General features: G+C 40.3%; 2 protein-coding genes across 2 annotated transcripts; both read right to left on the bottom strand.

Annotated features, from left to right (window-relative positions):
- Positions 1 to 1,228: 1,228 nt before the first annotated feature.
- Positions 1,229 to 9,279, bottom strand: rpz4 (rapunzel 4). The gene is made up of 3 exons (XM_004568587.6): positions 8,583 to 9,279; positions 4,639 to 4,703; positions 1,229 to 4,509 (listed from the first exon to the last, which is right to left on the bottom strand). Exon 3 carries the CDS (start codon positions 4,495 to 4,497, stop codon positions 3,322 to 3,324), a length of 1,176 nt encoding a protein of 391 aa, XP_004568644.3. The 5' UTR covers positions 4,498 to 4,509; positions 4,639 to 4,703; positions 8,583 to 9,279; the 3' UTR covers positions 1,229 to 3,321.
- A 144-nt stretch (positions 9,280 to 9,423) lies between these two features.
- rpz5 (rapunzel 5) lies at positions 9,424 to 12,821 on the bottom strand. Its single transcript, XM_024800712.2, has 2 exons — positions 12,714 to 12,821; positions 9,424 to 11,232 (listed from the first exon to the last, which is right to left on the bottom strand). Exon 2 carries the CDS (start codon positions 11,169 to 11,171, stop codon positions 9,990 to 9,992), a length of 1,182 nt encoding a protein of 393 aa, XP_024656480.2. The 5' UTR covers positions 11,172 to 11,232; positions 12,714 to 12,821; the 3' UTR covers positions 9,424 to 9,989.
- Positions 12,822 to 17,871: the final 5,050 nt, after the last annotated feature.

Genomic DNA, 17,871 nt, shown 5'->3' with positions numbered 1-17,871 from the left:
TTCTAAGCTGTAAAATAGCCACAGAACAGCTGAGAGTTAAATATCTTACTCAGTCTCAATGGGGCAGAATTTTATGTAATATTACCTCTTTTCCTCTTTCTAGATAACTGAAGGTCTCTCTCTGCTGCTTACCTGAGATCTTGACTGGTGGAGGTAGCACGGTGGCACGGTAGTTACGTCAGCAGATGGCCAGCTGGTGTATTCTCCCATGTCTGTGTGGGTTCTCTCCAGGCACTCCTGCTTCCTCCCACAGTCCAAAGACATGTAGTTAGTTGGGTTAGGTTGATTCTCAATTCCGTCTGTCTGAATGGTTGTCTATTTTAGCCCTGCAACAGACTTGCAACCTGTGCACAATGTCTCCTGTTTTTTGTAGCTGGAATAGGCTTTAACTCCCTGTGTGGTAGAAAATGAATGGATGGACTGGCTGGTGTGATGAAATTATTCCATACCAAGATATAGAATGCAGTGGTCAAGATCACTGGGTTTGTCCTAATAACGCAATTACTTATCACATTTAATGAATAGGGCTTCATCTCTGCATCAAGTTTAGTAGAGCTGGAGCTTCAGAGCAGATTCTCTAAGATCAAAATTTATGGACTTTTTGATAAGATTGATAAATATTCTCTAATTTACATTTGTGATTAGAACGAGGTAAAACTGTAACTTTTATCAGGGTGTTTTTTGGTGATTGTGTTTCAGCTTCACATTTCATTCTGTGGACCAGTCAAATGTTGATTTCACATCTTCATATTTACTAGTGACTGAATTTGAGGATGTCTTTATCAAGTTGATTTTTTTAAAGTACAAAACAAATAGTTCAGTGCACAAGTTATGTTTGTTCTTTTACAACAAATGCAGTACGAATGACCGCTGAAGTACCAGTGTCAGCTGGAGCCACTCTGCTGCTGATGCTGACTTTTTAATTGAGATTTTGAGTGAGATTTCACCCTCAAGAATCAGCAAAGTATTCAATAAAAATATAGAAAGTTTGAGTAACAGACACATATTCTGATGAATAAATGTCTTGACAACATTGGAGTCAATAAATAATGTTTTTTGTTTTAGTAGTAAATCAGGTCTTGAATTATTTTGTAGAACTTAACACTAATTAGCCAAAACGATCCCAGATTAAAACATTTTCCAGTTAGAAACAGTTTGGATCTTATAACGAACACGCAAACTGCAACTGCAAGAAATTAATTCAGATAAACAAAGAAAAGATGCATGATTATGTTTACTTGGAAGCTTTATTACATTCAGTGCTTTTTGTGCATAAAATTTGATCTGAGGCACTAATTTCCTCAAAACACTGTATGGAAATAATATGACACAGATGTGCAACATAAGAATTTTCTGTCAATCATTTTTATATTCAAATCGGTGTTGCATACAATTTTATTGATAATTAGTAGAATTTATTAGACTTATATAATAACATAAAATAATAAAGAAACAGAAGAAACACAGATTGGTTATAGTGGTGTGGAAAACTATGAGCAGCTGCTACTGTCCTTATAAAGTAGAGTCCATATAGTGGTCAGATTATACAATTTATGTATTAAAATCTAAATAAAAATCTATTAATTTCATATCCCAAACCCAAGATTGATCTCACAAAAAAAAAACCCAAAACTGTTTATACCCTCAACAAAGTGAAGGTCGGGTTTTGAGTACGTTCAAACTTCCAGTTTATGTTGCACAACCTCACAGGCAAAATTGTGACACAAGAATATTTTAGGCACCTGTCTGTAAACAAAACAGCACCTCAGCATGTCAGTAACAGGGTGTGTGGATAAAAACTGAGCCCTTTTCTTTTGTGAGCTCTTGTGCTGTGTGCTGTACAGCTTCAAGTGAAGACATTTATTACCGTATTATTTCACCAACTGAGAACAAGAATAGTTTCCATTTCAGTCTCTCTGCCTGGAATCATTTTCTCTCAAATGCTTTGGTGTAGATGTCCTCAACAGGGCGACGTCAGCACTTATCAGCACCAGCACAATCTCTCTGTGACAGATGAACCGTAACAACAAAGTCCCACGTCCTCCCAAATTTCATAACAGTGGAAAATATTAGCTGATTAGCTCCTGGCAAAGTTTCTGTAAAAATTTTCAAACCCACAACTTTCATAAAAAATGATACAATTTACACTAATGCAAAGTAAGCCAAGAGGTGAGCACTTGTATCTGTCTTGAGAAAGAAACAAAGCTCAGTTGTGTTTGGTCAACGCTGGAAAAAGTCTTACTACTCTGCAGCCACCTTAGCAACGCCTTCAGGCACATTTGGGCTATTTTGAAACCTTTCTCTCTGAACAGGATGACAGCCTCAGGATTCATTTCTGTGGTCAAGGGAAAGCAAGAAAATGCTTCCTGAGTTTGGGAATTTTGTCCCAAAATAATGTTTAAAAAACTTTTTAGCTTTTTTAGGTGACACATATACCACACTTATTATCGTTATGCTTGGAGTTAGCAGGAAAAAAAGGAAAATGGCACACTTACCTATAGCTTTACTAGATAACAAAAAAATATGCCTCCCACAACACAATTTAAGCACAATCATGAACCTGAACTGTGGAACATCACGCTCCACTACATTTCAGCCGTGGATCAACCACCATGTTTGCTGTTTCATTTCTCTGTATTTTTGTTTTCACAATTCTTTGTGCCTTGTCTCCAGTCTAGTTTATGTGAACTTCTTGTGGATAAATGTCAGAAAAAAGAACATTTCAGCATAAAAAAATGATTGTGGAAGTGCAGTTTGGGAAGGCATATACTGTATAATATCAGACACTGGTACTACAAGAATCGTGAATACAAATCTATGAAAGTCTATGAAATTCCTTAATGGCAAAGACTGCAGATGTTTTGACCCTAATCAACACCTGGGAAACATATTAGCCATATTCATGACCACTGTAACTGTTTAAACATGTCTTCTCCTTTTATATATGCAAAATGTCTGTTCCGTGTGCTGGTGAGATGAACAGCGACTGATTGTGTCGTCACTCCAGACTGAGCAATTAAATGAGTTGTAACATTATCAAACTTTTCATTAGTAGAAGCATAACTGCTGAGAACAAATCACTTTAATCGTTCTTTTGAAAGAAACGTCTTTTTATCTTCTAATGACCACTGAAGTAAATAATCTGGCTTTGTACCCATTCATTTAGATAAGGGCTTCAAAATAACTGCCCAGAGGAGCAACCAAGATGAAGGTTAAAGATGAAGGTGCACCAATTATCTGTGCAGAAATGATGATGTGGTACACAAACAAACACAAACACAGAATGAGCGACTTTTGGAGTTTTGTTCAGTGTCTAAAACATCAAGCTGAGTGAACACAGACGTAGAAGTTTTTGTGCTCCTCCCAGTAGTGAAGTTCATCTTCGAAGCTCCACGAGCAGGCCAGGTCTTTGGTGGATTTGATTGTGTGAACCACACAGTCGCCGGGTAACTTCTCGAACAGGAACTCAGCGACCCCAACCACTGTGAGTTTCTTCTGAGACTGGATCAGCTGTTGGATGTGGCTCTTGTCCACAGGCTCAGGCGAGGAGCTGTAGGACACCCATACGTTCAGTTTCTCATCCGATGAAGGCACTTGGAAGCGGTTCTTTCCCGTTGCGCATTGGAAATCCCTCTTGTTGACAAACAGGCCTGAAGGAGATTTAAATATACGCACAGACCAGCCCACCCAGTCATACTTCTTCTTTAGCTTCTCTACCATAGCATCAGCTAGCTGTTGGTTGGTTAAATCTTGCTGATCTCTCACCAGTCGTCGGGAGTCTTCTTCAGCTTGTTTAGGGAAGTTGACGATGCAGTCTTCAATGACAGCGTTCATTTTACCCTGGACAGCCTTCATCTTCTCACCCCACTCTTTCAGAAGATCGTCCTCCTCGTCATATCCTTTCAGAGCAGCGTGGCCCAGCAGTGCAATGAGCGCAATGCAGAAGAGCTTCTTCAGACGGGCGCAAAAGTCTTCCATCACCCGGCGATTTTTCTCCTCATAGTTAAGGATGATCACGAGCAAAGGTTCCCCAGAGAAACTTTCTCCCATCACAACGTTGTATAGGGTGTTAATATTTTTGTCGCCTCCGGTCTTGGCGAAATGCTCCAGGAAGAGCTTCTTCTTCACTTCCCGGAACTTAGGTTTGGCGTTGAGGATGTCCATGTACTTCCTGAACTGATTAGTAATGTTTTCCTCAACGGGGAAGTACGTAGAATCCACTCCGCTCTTCTTGATCTCCTCGTTGATCCGCTGAAGCTCCTCAGACACTACATCCAGCCGATCTCTGACCTTCTGAAACTGCTCCTTCATGAATGCGGCCTCTTTGCTCTCCACGTTGTCCAGAGCCAGCTTGACAATCGGGGCTGCGATGGAGAAGACGGGGAAGAGGTCACCGGCGATGCTGGCCACCACTTCAGCTCCTTGCTCAAACACTTCCATCACTGTCTCCACCATGTCCTTTTTCTCAGACACAAGCTTCTGTAGTGGATTTGCCATCTTTGCTGACGTCTGTCTCAGACCGAAGAAAAACAATCACATTCTTAGAAACAGTCAGAACTGATCCTCTTGTAATATTAACAACAGTCAAAGTAAAACAGAGATTGAGGGGTCGGTTTTTGGTCTTCTAACTCTACTTACAGCTCTGTTCCAGTGTTGTTGGACTGTAGACTGTAGGCCTTGTGCTTCTTACTACGCAGCAAACACTGATAAGGAAAGAGAGAAACAGCCAAGTGAGCTTCAGTGCTGGCTGCTAGTCACACCCAAAGAGCAATGACTCAACAATGCCAAGAGAGTTCAGTAATGACGGAGGACTGGTATGGGCTGAACTGCTGCATGTTATTCATATGTTAACCGCTGGGAGGTAAAATGTACCTGCTCAACATTTACATTTACATTCAACTTAAACAGCTATTCCTCAACAGAGTGACTATTATGCAAAGACAACATGGAGGAGCACTGACTGGTTTCAAGCCACGCCAAGCCAAGCCTAACGGAGAAACACAGAGCTCACATGCTTACCATGGCAAACTTGCAGAGAATAAAAGCATGTGGAACTAAATTATGTACTTGGACTGTTAAATGCAACTATCTCCTCTTTAAGTCACACTGTTCAATGGGCTGTTTTCCAAGTTAAAAGTACAATTAAATGCCGAAAGAGTTTGAAATCCATTATTTTGTTGCCTTTTTTGCAAAGGGTTAAATTATAAAATAGATTCAACATTATACTGAAGCTGTAGCCAGCAACTTAGCTTAACATAAAGACTGAAAACATGTCTGGAAAAACTGAAAACTCAAGGCCAAAATTATCAGGAAGTCTCTAAAAGTGTAACACGTGAAGTCAGGACAGTTCATGAGCTTCTGGCAACAGATCAGTTCCCATAAAAGCTGAACGAAAGGAAGACGGTGTGATATTTCTGAAAGCTTCACTTTGAGTAGTGAAAGTCTGTCATTTCCAAAGCGTTAAAAATGGCCATAGCACCAAAGCTGCTAACCGACACACATAAGGTGTGTGTGCTCGATGCTCTGGGTTTATAGAAGTGAAACAGGTCATGACAGACATATGAGGGCTTGTAAAGAATCCTTTAGTCTCATATATTGGATGGGCTTCACTTTTCTACATGCAGGACTAACGTTGTCGAAGCAGTGAACTTTTCCTAAAGCTAATCAAGCAAGTAAAATCAAGGGTTAAATTCAAGATGGCAATAACCCTTCCACAAATTAAAGCATGCTGTGCATTTATTGATATGCAGGGGGAAAAAGTTTTCCCTTCATTTCAGCCTAAAAACCGGATCCCTGTTGAACTTGGAAAGTCTTAGTCTGAACATTTCCAAATTCCAGGACTCACAGCATGAGCAACACTAACTGATTTCCTGGGCATGTTCAGACATGTCCTTGGTGCAAATCTGGAAATGTGCAATTTTGGGAGAAACTTTCATTTGTGTGGAAAAAAAACAGTCCACTGTGACTGTTTATTTTGCAGCTCTCGGTAAAGAATCTGCCGTCACACTCTTCAGTTCAGCTTTCTGGTCTTGTTCACATGGTGTGTTTCATTTGGAGCTGAGTGAGAAGCAGCAGTGCTGTTTCTCCTCAGTCGATATCAGAGCAGCAGGCGTGGGAAGTGATTAAGTGTAAAGAGGTTAAACTTGCTGGGCGAGGGTGCGTTTTCCAGTGAAACTCAGCAAGTTACCACGGCAACAAGACAATGGAAAATAATCTGTAGGCTCATTTATCTTTCTGCTGAGGTCAAGTCTGTCCCAGGGGGGGTTATGTGGCTAAACTGCAGTAGATAGCACCATTTCTCAGGCTGATGCATCTCACACCTCTGCAGCTATCAGACACCAGCACGAAGGATGTCTAGACAGGTGATCAGAATTTAGCAAATCTGAACACAGATTAAAGGAATAGTTTGGCCTTTTTTGAAAACACACCTACGTTTTTCTTGGCAGGATGCAGATAAGAAGCTATCCTCTCACAATAAAACAACGTTATAACCAGCACAACGGGTGGTGGAAATGAAAGAAACTTAGATGTAATCATCTCTGACTATAACCTAAGTAATATATAAAAAAAGACATATTGCCTTTTTGACAATGTCAGCAAATACTGAACACATTCAATCTTTATTTGAGGGGAAAGCTGTTGCACTGGATTGCATTAGATTTTTACACTTGTACTTAATAAAGTGCCCAGTAAATGTTCATCTTGTTTGATTAATTTATACAAAAACTTAAACGCAAAAGAATTTGGGGTTTAGCTATGTTTTATTGGCTACATTTTGGCCTGGAGTCAAAGTCACTGCTCCCGGCCAAGAATTCTTTGGGAAAGGGCCAGACATGTTGTTTACCAGTCTTTATGACAAACTAAGCTAATCAGTTGCTTCATATTTATGGAGAAATATGATTAATTTCATCTAACTCTCCACAAGAACTCTATCCTCAAAGTGTCACACCTGTGAATAAACAAACACAAACCTCTTCAACAAAAAAAGTGATATAAAGGATATGATATGTTCAGCAACCCAGAAAGCAAAGAGGAAACGGGAAGGCTGTTCACTTGGCTGTTTCTCAAATATAACATATGTAGGATGTTATATTTGTGCAATTTTGTTCTAAAAATTAAGAAAAACAGCAAAGTAGGAAATTCCAGCAGGGGTTTAGAGCATTTCCAGTTACTGCATCTCATTTGATTTAAGCATAAAAAATGTTTCCACTGATGTTATCTCTCGGTTTCGCTACTTCTCGGGGTCTCGTGGGTTTTGTAACTGCAGTCTGAGTGCATGAAACACCTCCACGCAGATGCTTCAAACATAAAAGTGCTTAAAGAAATCACATTTTCATAGACAAAGAGCTGCTGCGGCTCACATAACAGAGATGCACACCGCAGTCTGTGTACTGCCATTTAGATGCTGTTTTAGTCATTCTTCTGCTGCTCCTATTTGACCAGTATATTTTCTAACTCCAGGGCTTTTCAGATCAAGCGTTTACACTAAAAATCTAAAGAAAATGCAAAATGATTTCTGTGATTTTTGGGTTATTTAGTTACATTTCAGGTATCTTTAAGTTGTTCACAGTTATACAAACATGAATTTTCCTTTTTAAGTACTCAAAGACCAAAGAGGAGGGTAAATACAGTATATTCTACAAATCAGCAAACATTATAAAAGTGTCTTTATCTTTTTTGTATTACATTAATACTATGATGACCTTTCAGTTGTGTGTGACCCACTGGAGAGGTGTAAGCTTTGGCTCTGTCAGCTCAGGACTGAACTGACCAATAATATGCTGCTTATGCGTTGATACGGTCTCAAAGAGCAATATAATAAAAATATCAGCCAGGGTGACGGTTTTCTTCTCATCTATTATTACTGTGCAGAATTTAAACACTGTGATATGCCAATGGCAAATTTATATGAGGATCTGTGCAGTGGCAAGAAACGCACAACGCGCATGCGCTATCTGCACTGACTTTAGTGCCAGCTTCATCTGGACAGTAGAACAAACCCTCCATCTGACAGCTGACCACTCAGTCTGACCACTGAGCAGGGAAAAAACTTAACGCTCTGTTAAATGCGCTCTCTTAATGGATGAAGTATCGATCAGTCCGCGCGCGAGGGTTGTAATTGTATCGTTTTACATCTGATGGGCAGAGAAACAAACAAACACAGCAGCTTCACACCACAGATTAGGTTTGCGTTACAGCGCAGCCGCGTCAGTGGATTAAAAAAACAAGCACTTCCTGGAAAAAGTAAAGCGGTGGCACCAGATCTGGCAACCAACGCCCATAAAAGTTTTGCCTGAACTGCATTAAATTTTGCAGATTCGTCTAATCACCCACTCCGCTTTATTAAAACAACCCGCGTTAACAAAATATACGAGGACTTTTAACAGCAGTGAACAAAAAGCGGGTTTAAAAAAAAACAGCTCGATTATGTAACGAGAGTGGCATGAAGTCGATTAAGCTGAATCGATCCTCCACTCATCAGCACTAACACTACCGCCACAGGACCCTTATAATGTCTCTGCTCACACGCAGTTAAAATGTGCCTGTCCACTATGAAACATTTTCAAGAGAAACGGACTCACCTCATAAAGTTTGCGGAAGAACTCTAACTTCCAGACTGTTTGCCTTCCTATTGGTCATGTGGCTCTCATGTTACAGAGAGCAGACACACCCAGTCAAACCCAGAAGAAGTACAAGAAAAAAGAAAAAATCCTGGGTGGTGGAGGGAAAATCAGTTGTGAGCATAATAGTCTGTTGTTGATATTGTATACAGATCGGCCTCCACCCATCTAATAAACAAAGGCATGTTATTACAGCATTATAACCGTTAAAGAGCTAATCTGACTGAGTTCGTTTGAACGCAACACGACCCTTTAAATAAGAGAGTAACGACGATAACAAAGGATGACAAAATATCCGTAATTTTAGTTTATTAAGGATGAAAGTAAAACATTAATCGTATGTGAAAGGTTTCCCACACAGCACCAAACACAGCAAAATATTTGATTTTTTTTTAAATAGGCTTTTATTTGGAGAGTGGGTAATATTAATGGCACTATCTACCACAGTATTAGTCATTTGTGCACACACAAAACAAAAAAAATTCCACCTGTATGACTAACAAAGGTTATCTTATCTTTTTATAACAGGGCACCTGAATTTTTTTAAGTGGTTATTTTTTGTTTGTTTGATTGTTTTGTTGAGATTAGACGAGCTCTACTGCTCTAATGTGAACTTAAATCATTCTTAAAGCCTTCATGAGTGCTTTGGCTTCCTTCCACAGTACACATAATTGTGACTCTAAGTGGTTCTCAGCATGAATATATCTCTGTCTGATATAGCGGTGATCCATGTTACCTTGGCCCTCACCTGTGACAGCTGAGGTAGGCCCAAGGGACAAGCAGAAGAAAATGAATGGACGGATTTCTCTTTCGATTTTTAATATAGAAATCGAAGGCTAAGCAAGCAAATATACACATTTCCCCCAAATGTAGAACTATTCTTTTAATTGTTGAACACCTCTTTAATATTTTTTTTATTCAGAACCAAGTCGCTGACTAATAATCCCATCCAAACCCAGTTTTGATAGTCACGAATGTCATCTTCAGAACATCCAAAGCCAGCATTTTTCCAAGGGTAGATTTTCACATATAATCTTAAAATCTCTGAAAGCTCACAAACACATATTTCTCAGTCATCCACCCTTAGCAGGCTAATATTCAGTGGGAACAGATTCACAACCCTAATGCTAAGACAAAGCTGGCATGGACACATCTGGCTCTGAATTTTCTCACCTCAAAGCTACACATATAAGAATATAAATTGTTGCATTAGACAATGGGTCACATAGCAAAACCCAGCTGATTACACATCAACAGAGGCAAGATTTAGGAATACATTTCTATATTGAATGGAGATATTTTCAAGTCTCTGATAAAGACATTCATAAATTCATCAATAAGAAGGTACACATTACATTTTTCATTGGCCTACTCAGGATGAATGCACAAGTACGCTCGTTTGTGTTTTCCAAAGTAGTAACAATCCTCTTGGAAGTTGGTGGACTGCACCACTGCCTTGTAATGGCTGACAGCATGGACCAGGCAGTTGGGGAAGCTTTTGTTCAAAGACAGAGCAACTGCCATCATGTTCCCCTTCAACTTCTCCTGCTCAATCTTCTCCTGGATCTGACTCTTGTTAATAGGCTTGGGGTTGACACAGAAAGAGACCACAATCTTGATCTTGTTCTTGGTCAAAAGGTCAAACCAGTTGGCTCCCCCACTTCCATGGTACTTCTTTCCAGCTAGCCAGTTAAAAAAGAAAATGCGCTCCCGGTCATTAAAGGCCCTGATGGACCAGTTCACCCAGTCGTATTTCTTAGCAAGAGCATCCAAGATGGTGTTGGTGAAGTTCTGGTCGGCAGTGCCCGGGTTCTCCTGAACTAGATGCTCTATGTCCACCTTGGCTTGTGTGGCAAAGTTCTCTGTACAGTCATCCACAGCTGCTTTCATTCGCTTTTCCACTTCCTCCATTCGTCCTTGCCACTTCTTCACCATCTCCTCCCCAACTCCTCCTTCCTTGAGGGCAGCATAACCCATGACAGCGATAATGCCAACCACAAAAAGCTTCTTCAGTCGAGCACAGAAGTCCTCCACTGCTCTTCTGCTTCTCTGCTCTGTATTAACTACAGTTTCCAGCATAGGGTCTCCTGAGGTGTTCTCCCCAGTGACAGAATTGTAGAGGGCATCCAAGTTTAAATCCATATCGGTGCTCTCATAATGGCTGATGAATTTCTCCATCTTTTTCTCCTTGAACTTTGGCTTGGCGTTGACAAAGACCTGAAACTTCTCATACTGGCTGATCATCTGTGCCTCTCGATCAAAGTTTTGCTTGTTCATCGACGTCCTCTGCAGCTCCAGGGCAAGTTTATCAATCTCATCTTGGATTCCTTCAAGTTTCTGGTTCACCATCTCGAATTGTTGAGTTAAGTAGCGAGCCTCTTTGCTGTCCGGGTTGCTGAGCAGCTCGGCTGAGGCCACAAACACGGCCTCCAAGACGGGGTGTAACTGGCCCACAGTGGCAGCTAGCACCTCAGAGGCTTGCCCCATGATCTCCACACCTTTCTCTATCTTGTCCCTGTTGTTCACGAGCCAGTCTGCCACACTGTTCATCTTTGAACTATATGTTTCACAGTAACTAATCTAAAAGGATTTCCAAAGGCTTTGCTGGTGCCTGAAAGGAGAAGAAACACGAAACCCTTGTGAAGTTCATTGATTTGAGACTTTTTAGCATTTCAGATAAAATATGGCTCAGCTTTTTCTTTATTTTAGCAAATATAAGTAACATAAAGTCTCTCTCTGTCTTTTTCAATCCTTTCTCAGCATGCATGGTGCTCCTGTGTAGGAGAGTGTTTGCAGTCTCAGGAATAGGTTCTCTAAGAACATGTTCCTGACAAACAAACTCTACAATAAAAGCAAACAGCAGGTCATGTCAGCACATGTAGGCATCCAGTTTCAGGCCGCGCCCTCAGAGCACGAGTTAATGACAGGGACTCGTTTTTAAGTCCTGGTGGCATTGACATAGGTCCAAAAAAAAAAAAAAAAAAATTAAGTACACAAACGAGTCATGGATGGTAAAACAGAACAGATGTCAAATATGGTATGTGTACTCATGAATTATGACGTGGACATATTGTGCAACACTGCAGTGCTGGCCTTTTGGGATGTCATTTTTACTTCTCTAACAATAGCCAAGAACCAAAGCAAACACAGATGTTCACAACATGGGTAAAAAAGGGGATTTACTTCGATGATGATTCTATATTTTTCTATGTAAAATACCCAAAAGAGATGAGCTAACTAATTTCTAGTTCCCTGGAGCTCAGAAAAAGGCACACCCAAGACTGAGAGAAGAAAATCCCCCACCAGTGCACTTGTTCAGTAATACAACCACATTTCCCTCCTCATTACAGCCTCAGTTTAATTGAATGCACCCAGATGTAATATTTGTGAGGATTTACTTTTGTGTAAAAAACCACAAAAATACAAGTTTATATGTAACAACAGTTTATCAGCTCACAGTGACTGCTGCAGTGATGAGATCAGTGGTGTCATTTTACAGCCTTTCCTATCACTGTGCTAATTAGATTTACTTCATTTGGTAACATACCAACAGATTTTTTTGTGCATTTCTATGAGAATCAAATGACAAGCAACAAAAATTAACTTTTCAAAATTTTAATTTGGAATTAAATAACAGATTTAGATTCCATTCTAATGAAGGAAAACAAAAACAGGGAGTAAGTATTTACTGAACATCTTGGTAATTACTTGGTAATAACCTCCCTTGTTAAACCAAAAAGTCTTCTTTGACATCAAACATATTTTGGTGAGAGAAAGAGAGGAGAAAAAGGCGAGTCCCACACAGGCACTTGATCAAACTCCGGTTTTTCCTCTAAGTGCGACGGAGACTTAACGGCTCTGTCGCACTTAGGATGTGGTTTTTCAAGTGCCCACATCCTCTGAAAGACTCACTCTACCTGTGGCATTCCAGTTAAAAATTTCATTTAATGTTGAGAGCATGAAATGAAAAATGTAAATGTTTATATGGATATAGGCAATGAGTTTCTCTTTCTTCCTTCCTTTCTTTCTTTAAAATAATGATAAATGATGAAGATTCTCAACAAATAATTAGAAAAGAATGAAAAAACTCACCTTTTTAGTTAAATGTCCAATGGGCTGCAGTCCAGTTATCCAGTAGTCCAGCTGTGCCTGTGAGCACCAGCCTCCTTAGGATATATATATAGTCTCTCTCTCTCTCTCTCTCTCTCTCTCTCTCTCTCTCTCTCTGTCTAGGCTCTTGTCACTCCCCCTTTGCAACTCCTCTATCCTGTTCCAGCATTCCATAAAATAACCCACTCAGAGGGATGAGAGACCAGCGCTGACACAGATAACATCCTGTAAACACTCCCCTATGCAGGGACACCAAGCACCCTGGGAACAGATAAAAAAATAAAAATACTGGTTTGTGTGCGTGAGTATGAATGCAAGAGAAAGAGAGACAAAGATAGACAAAGGCAGTGTGAAAGAGACTAAAAAGGAGGCCAGTCACAGTAGGGCTCAACTACGTGGCCCACCAGCACAAAACCCCTCTTGTTGTGGCTCGAACAAGGTTGCCATGGCCACTGCACCGGCTCCCCCAACTTGTGTGAGACGCTGCATGCTTGAGAACCAAAGTGAGCTCTCTGTTCTCCCAGCGAGTTGGGATCCAGAGCAAGTTAGCTAGACTCCTAGGTGATCTTATAAATGTTGACCTACTTTACTTTAAATCTGATTATTAGCAATAGAAAGTTACAGCTCTGTGGAGTCAAGCTTTACAAATCGGGATGACATTTGCCCTGCAGGGGCAGCACTTTCAGAATCAGTCCGTCACAGCGCAGACTACAGACAGGCGGTCTGTGTTTCTGACATTCAGAGTTCACTCTGAGCCTTTGTGCTTTCTAAAGCAGTCATCTGTGCCACTTTAGGCACGATAAAGAGGCAGGAGGAAGAGGAGAAACTGCAATGTGTGACAAACTGAAGCTGGTCAGCTGGGCTTCCTTGTTCCTGTGTCGTCCTTCTGTCACATCTCACACTTGAACTAATTGTGACCATCGGAAACCAGAGAGTGGGTTTCGCAGGGACTCAACAGTATGTGGTGTGATGGGTGGTACAGACTGATGCTGGTAAACATTCGCTGCAGATGCCTGAGCGTGACGTCGCTCAGCTGGAAGACCTCGGATGCTGCTTTTTCTTTTCTTTAAGCCGGCAAAGAAAATGATCAGCAAACACACACACACATGCACTGTGTCCTGACATTTACTTTCAAGTGAACAAACAACACGGCCTATTAAAGGTAGTCTGGCTCCAGCATCAATAGAAAGTGTTGAATTTGTAGAAAAGTTTGGCCTTTGTTGTTTGTGGTTTCAGGCTTGCCAGGTGGAAACATGGCTGAAATATTTGCGATAATGACAGCCAGCTGAGGGGAAAGAGGCCGTTTCATCTCTTTACACTGCATGTTAGGAAAGCTGACTTAGGAGTCTCATTCCTGATTTTGTGTAATGAGAAGTCCTTTGAAAGTTGTGCCTTCCTTTGTTTTTAATGAAAGTACAAACTTGGGCTTATTGCGCTTCATTGCCTGCTGCTGAATAATATTTGAATCAGCAAAACACAAGTAAAAAGCTTGTGTAGATTGTATATTATGCATTAATGGCATGTTAAACAAAGCTCATGACCATTTTGTCTTACCTTGACTTATCCAATCACAGAGTTTGTTTATGTCTGGAAGCTAAAATGATAAACGGCTGTCTTTTTCAAGGAAGCATGGCCATGTTTTATCATTTTGACCTTGGTCAATGACAAGTGTTTTCTCCTCGCCACAAGATGTCTCTTCAGCTCACAGGAAAAGCCCCCATTGGTTCATCTCATGGCAGAAGATGCACAGCATTTTCTGGGAAGGGTTGAGTGTTTCAAAATATCAATAGCTCTAATTATGAGACAAGAGAAAGCACTTATTCAGAAGATAAGATTTCTATTATGTATATTAAACTATAGATAGAGGTGCAGACACAGGCTCGATACAAACAAGACAGATGGCCAACGATTTTTAATTTGAAATTCAGACTTCATTTTGGCAGAGCTACAAGCAAACCTCTGAAAATGTTGAATACATGCCTCAAGATAAACGTGCTTCACTCACATCAAAAAGACAGAAGGTGCTTACGGCCATTTTCTACCATGTCCCGAAAATCCACACAAGAGTATGAGCTCAGTATGTCGAAGGATTGCTTCATAAATAGAAAGTTGTTTAGTGGGAAAGACAGGATTTAGTAACCGTCATTGGCTGACTCCCGTGGGAAAATAAAGGTGGGCAGGGCAGACAGGTCCTTTGAAATGTGTTTCCTGGTGAGATGGATGTTTGATTGTGAGATATTGCCAGAGGGACGAAACAGCAGAATGAAAGTTGATTCGAGTCCAGATTATCACCTTTTAACTTTTCTCTCTGCGCTGTGTGTATTTGAATGACAGGAAGGGATATGTTTAGCTGTTTGAAGAGCTCAGTGTAGTAAAAACAGAGATGAGCGATTTAAAACTGTCCATAATGTCTCATAATGAACTGTGTTATAGTTGAGCTACATCCCACATTATGTGACGTAATGTGTGAATAAAGACAGACACAGTCAATGCCACAAATGCACGTAGACCATAATATGACCTTATTGCTGTCAAAGCCAGCCAGACTCATTTGGAGATCGTAATGCCAGATGTAACTGCAAATGATTCATTATGATTGATTTATCAGGAAAAGCAACAACCAACAAGTTAAAATGCTGTTTGAAAAACCAGCATGAACTCTGTAAGCAGATTGCCCAATCGGCTCACTGCAATAATTCTTGAAAAATCTCATGCAGAATAGGTTTTTCATATCTAAAGCTATTTCAAAATCACCTAATCCTTTGGACAGCTGATGGCATTATTTCCTTTAACACTGAACATCTCTATACTTAAAACAGACTAAGTGGTTGTTCCTTTATCAGCTAATCCTAGTAACACTGGTCTTTATTGAGTCCTCCAAAGCCACTGAAAAGTAGGATCAGCCGAGCTGGTTTTCAGTCACCGAGATGTCTGCGAAGTCTTGTGGTTACTGACTAAAGGAGAAAAAATATATATAGTGGAAACCGTCATTGGTAGCTGTTTGGAAGAAAAGGTGAATGGGCAGGTGCCAATTTACGGCCCAGCAGGAGGTTTTGTTTTAGGTGATTTATACTAAAGGTGATAAACAAAAAGGAAAAAAATCTAATTTTTAAAACTTCTGTTAGAACAACTGTTAGATAACATGAATTAGGTACCTCATTACACTGCTCATTACAGTGCTGGTAAATGATGAAGGAGATTATAAAACTAAAGATAAACAGAGGAGGACAATAAAAATCAGAAGTCAGAAGGAAATAAAAAAAAAGTGTGTGTGCCCCTTTTTAGTTTGAACTCTTTTGTTTGTCCAATGCAAAAATGATCTTTTCATTTACTTATCAGAGCAAGTAGCAGCACACCAAAAAGCTGAGGATAGAAAAGGAAAATATAAATATATTTCACAGCAGGTATGTTGGATATGTTGGACATGCTATGTCTGCCATGGTGTCTACATTTCAGGGGTTTTAATGCGGTTGGATCCTTGAAAACGAGCGGAGATGGAGAGAGTAAGTTCTTCTATGAAAAGACTATTGGAGACTTCATTGCAAAAAGAATATTCTGGAGAATTAAATGAGAGTTTTTGTTATTTTGGGGTTTTTTATGAACAGAGAATTTGACCCGTGATACAAAGACATCTGCATAATTTAATTCAACAATTCAAAGGGATCATCACTTTAATGGCACGTGATGGTGGTGCCTGAGAGATCAAATTTGTTAAAATATTTCACCCCTCGCCAAAGCAGTGCACTGAGCAGCCAACCAGCTCCCTGCGCCTTGCATGCAGCTTGTTTGGGTTAAAACACACTTACATATAAACACCATCTTGAGCCTGGAATTTCAGAGATGCCTGAAATTTCTCTATCTAAATGTCCTTCAGGGAGGTTTTGTGATGAAGTCAGCCCAGAATGTCAGCATACACTGTATTTGCACAGGAATGTGTCCAGTGTGGGTTTTGGAGCTCACGTCTGCATTCTGAGTAATGTTGGGTTTTCCCTCCCTGGTCCAGATGCTTCCAGGTCACAGAGAAGCGGGCATAAAGAGACAGACTGAAGCATCTCTTTGGTCTAAATAAGTCAAGAGAGAGCAAGGACAGAGGAACAAGTACTTCCTCACTTCATGTTCATGGAAAATGAAAGCGACCCAGCTGCTACCAGTTCCCCTTTGCTCATTTTCAATAGTAATAATATGCTTAACTTGAACCATGTGGACAAAGACTTAGTTGTTACTTTGAGAGTAGTGTCTCAGATTAATCTGAGTTTTAATAATTAACAATAACCACATTCAGTGGACCAAAACGTTGGAATCAAACCCTGATCTATTCCCAGCCTTCTTTTTATTGAGTTGGTGTGTACAGTTTTTACAGGATCACTACATAACACAAGTGAACTTTGCCCAGTCTGAGTCACGTACCAACAATCTGTATGCACAACAGGGACTCTGGTGGCTGTCTGGCTGTCCTCCTTGATAAAAATCCATCTGTTGCTCAAGCAGATCGATACAAACTCGGGTTGGATTTAAGGAAATAGATGGGGAATCACAGGCTGAAAGTAGGCAGCGTATTGATTGCAAGAAAATTCACCTCAAGTCAATAATTGCCCTTCTACAAATTGAGCCAAACCACCTTCAAGCTCCATGTAAATTGGAAATCCAATTACTTCTTGCGGCATTTCACTCAATCGTTTAGTTTTACTACTAATTCTCTGAAAACCTCAAAAAACTTGTTCTGTAGTTGGTTTATAGTTACTTTGGTCATTATAGCCTCCTGTTGGGTTCCACTGAAAGGTATTGCAGTTTGGAGCTGTGAAAGGAAACGACAATTAGACATCATATGTTATTTTTCCATGTCAAAGCTTCGAGGTCTTAAAAATGAAACTAACATACAGGATAGGAAATTCAATACAGAATTACCACGGTAAGTCACTAATCTCTCTGCAGATGCATAAATAAGCCTGGGGGACAATTTATACTCTTCCAGCCCCTCCCTGAATGTTGAGGTTACACATCACCATGCTCTGCCTGGCTCCTAAATTATACTGTTGCTTAAAGAAACCACAGTGTGATTGCTACAGAATCCCCTCCCACACTAACTAAAATAAACTGTTCCTTCAAAATCTGCTTTAACAAAGTGGAAAGACGATCGCTG

The sequence above is a fragment of the Maylandia zebra genome, linkage group LG11, assembly GCF_041146795.1.
Source record: "Maylandia zebra isolate NMK-2024a linkage group LG11, Mzebra_GT3a, whole genome shotgun sequence".
Taxonomy (NCBI): domain Eukaryota; kingdom Metazoa; phylum Chordata; class Actinopteri; order Cichliformes; family Cichlidae; genus Maylandia; species Maylandia zebra.
Note: the sequence above shows the minus strand (reverse complement) of the source record. Positions and strands in the feature narration are given on the sequence as shown.

Bases quoted from the DNA above. Each gene is read 5' to 3' on its own strand.
- rpz4 (XM_004568587.6), bottom strand. From the start codon at position 4,497: ATGGCAAATCCACTACAGAAGCTTGTGTCTGAGAAAAAGGACATGGTG.
- rpz5 (XM_024800712.2), bottom strand. From the start codon at position 11,171: ATGAACAGTGTGGCAGACTGGCTCGTGAACAACAGGGACAAGATAGAG.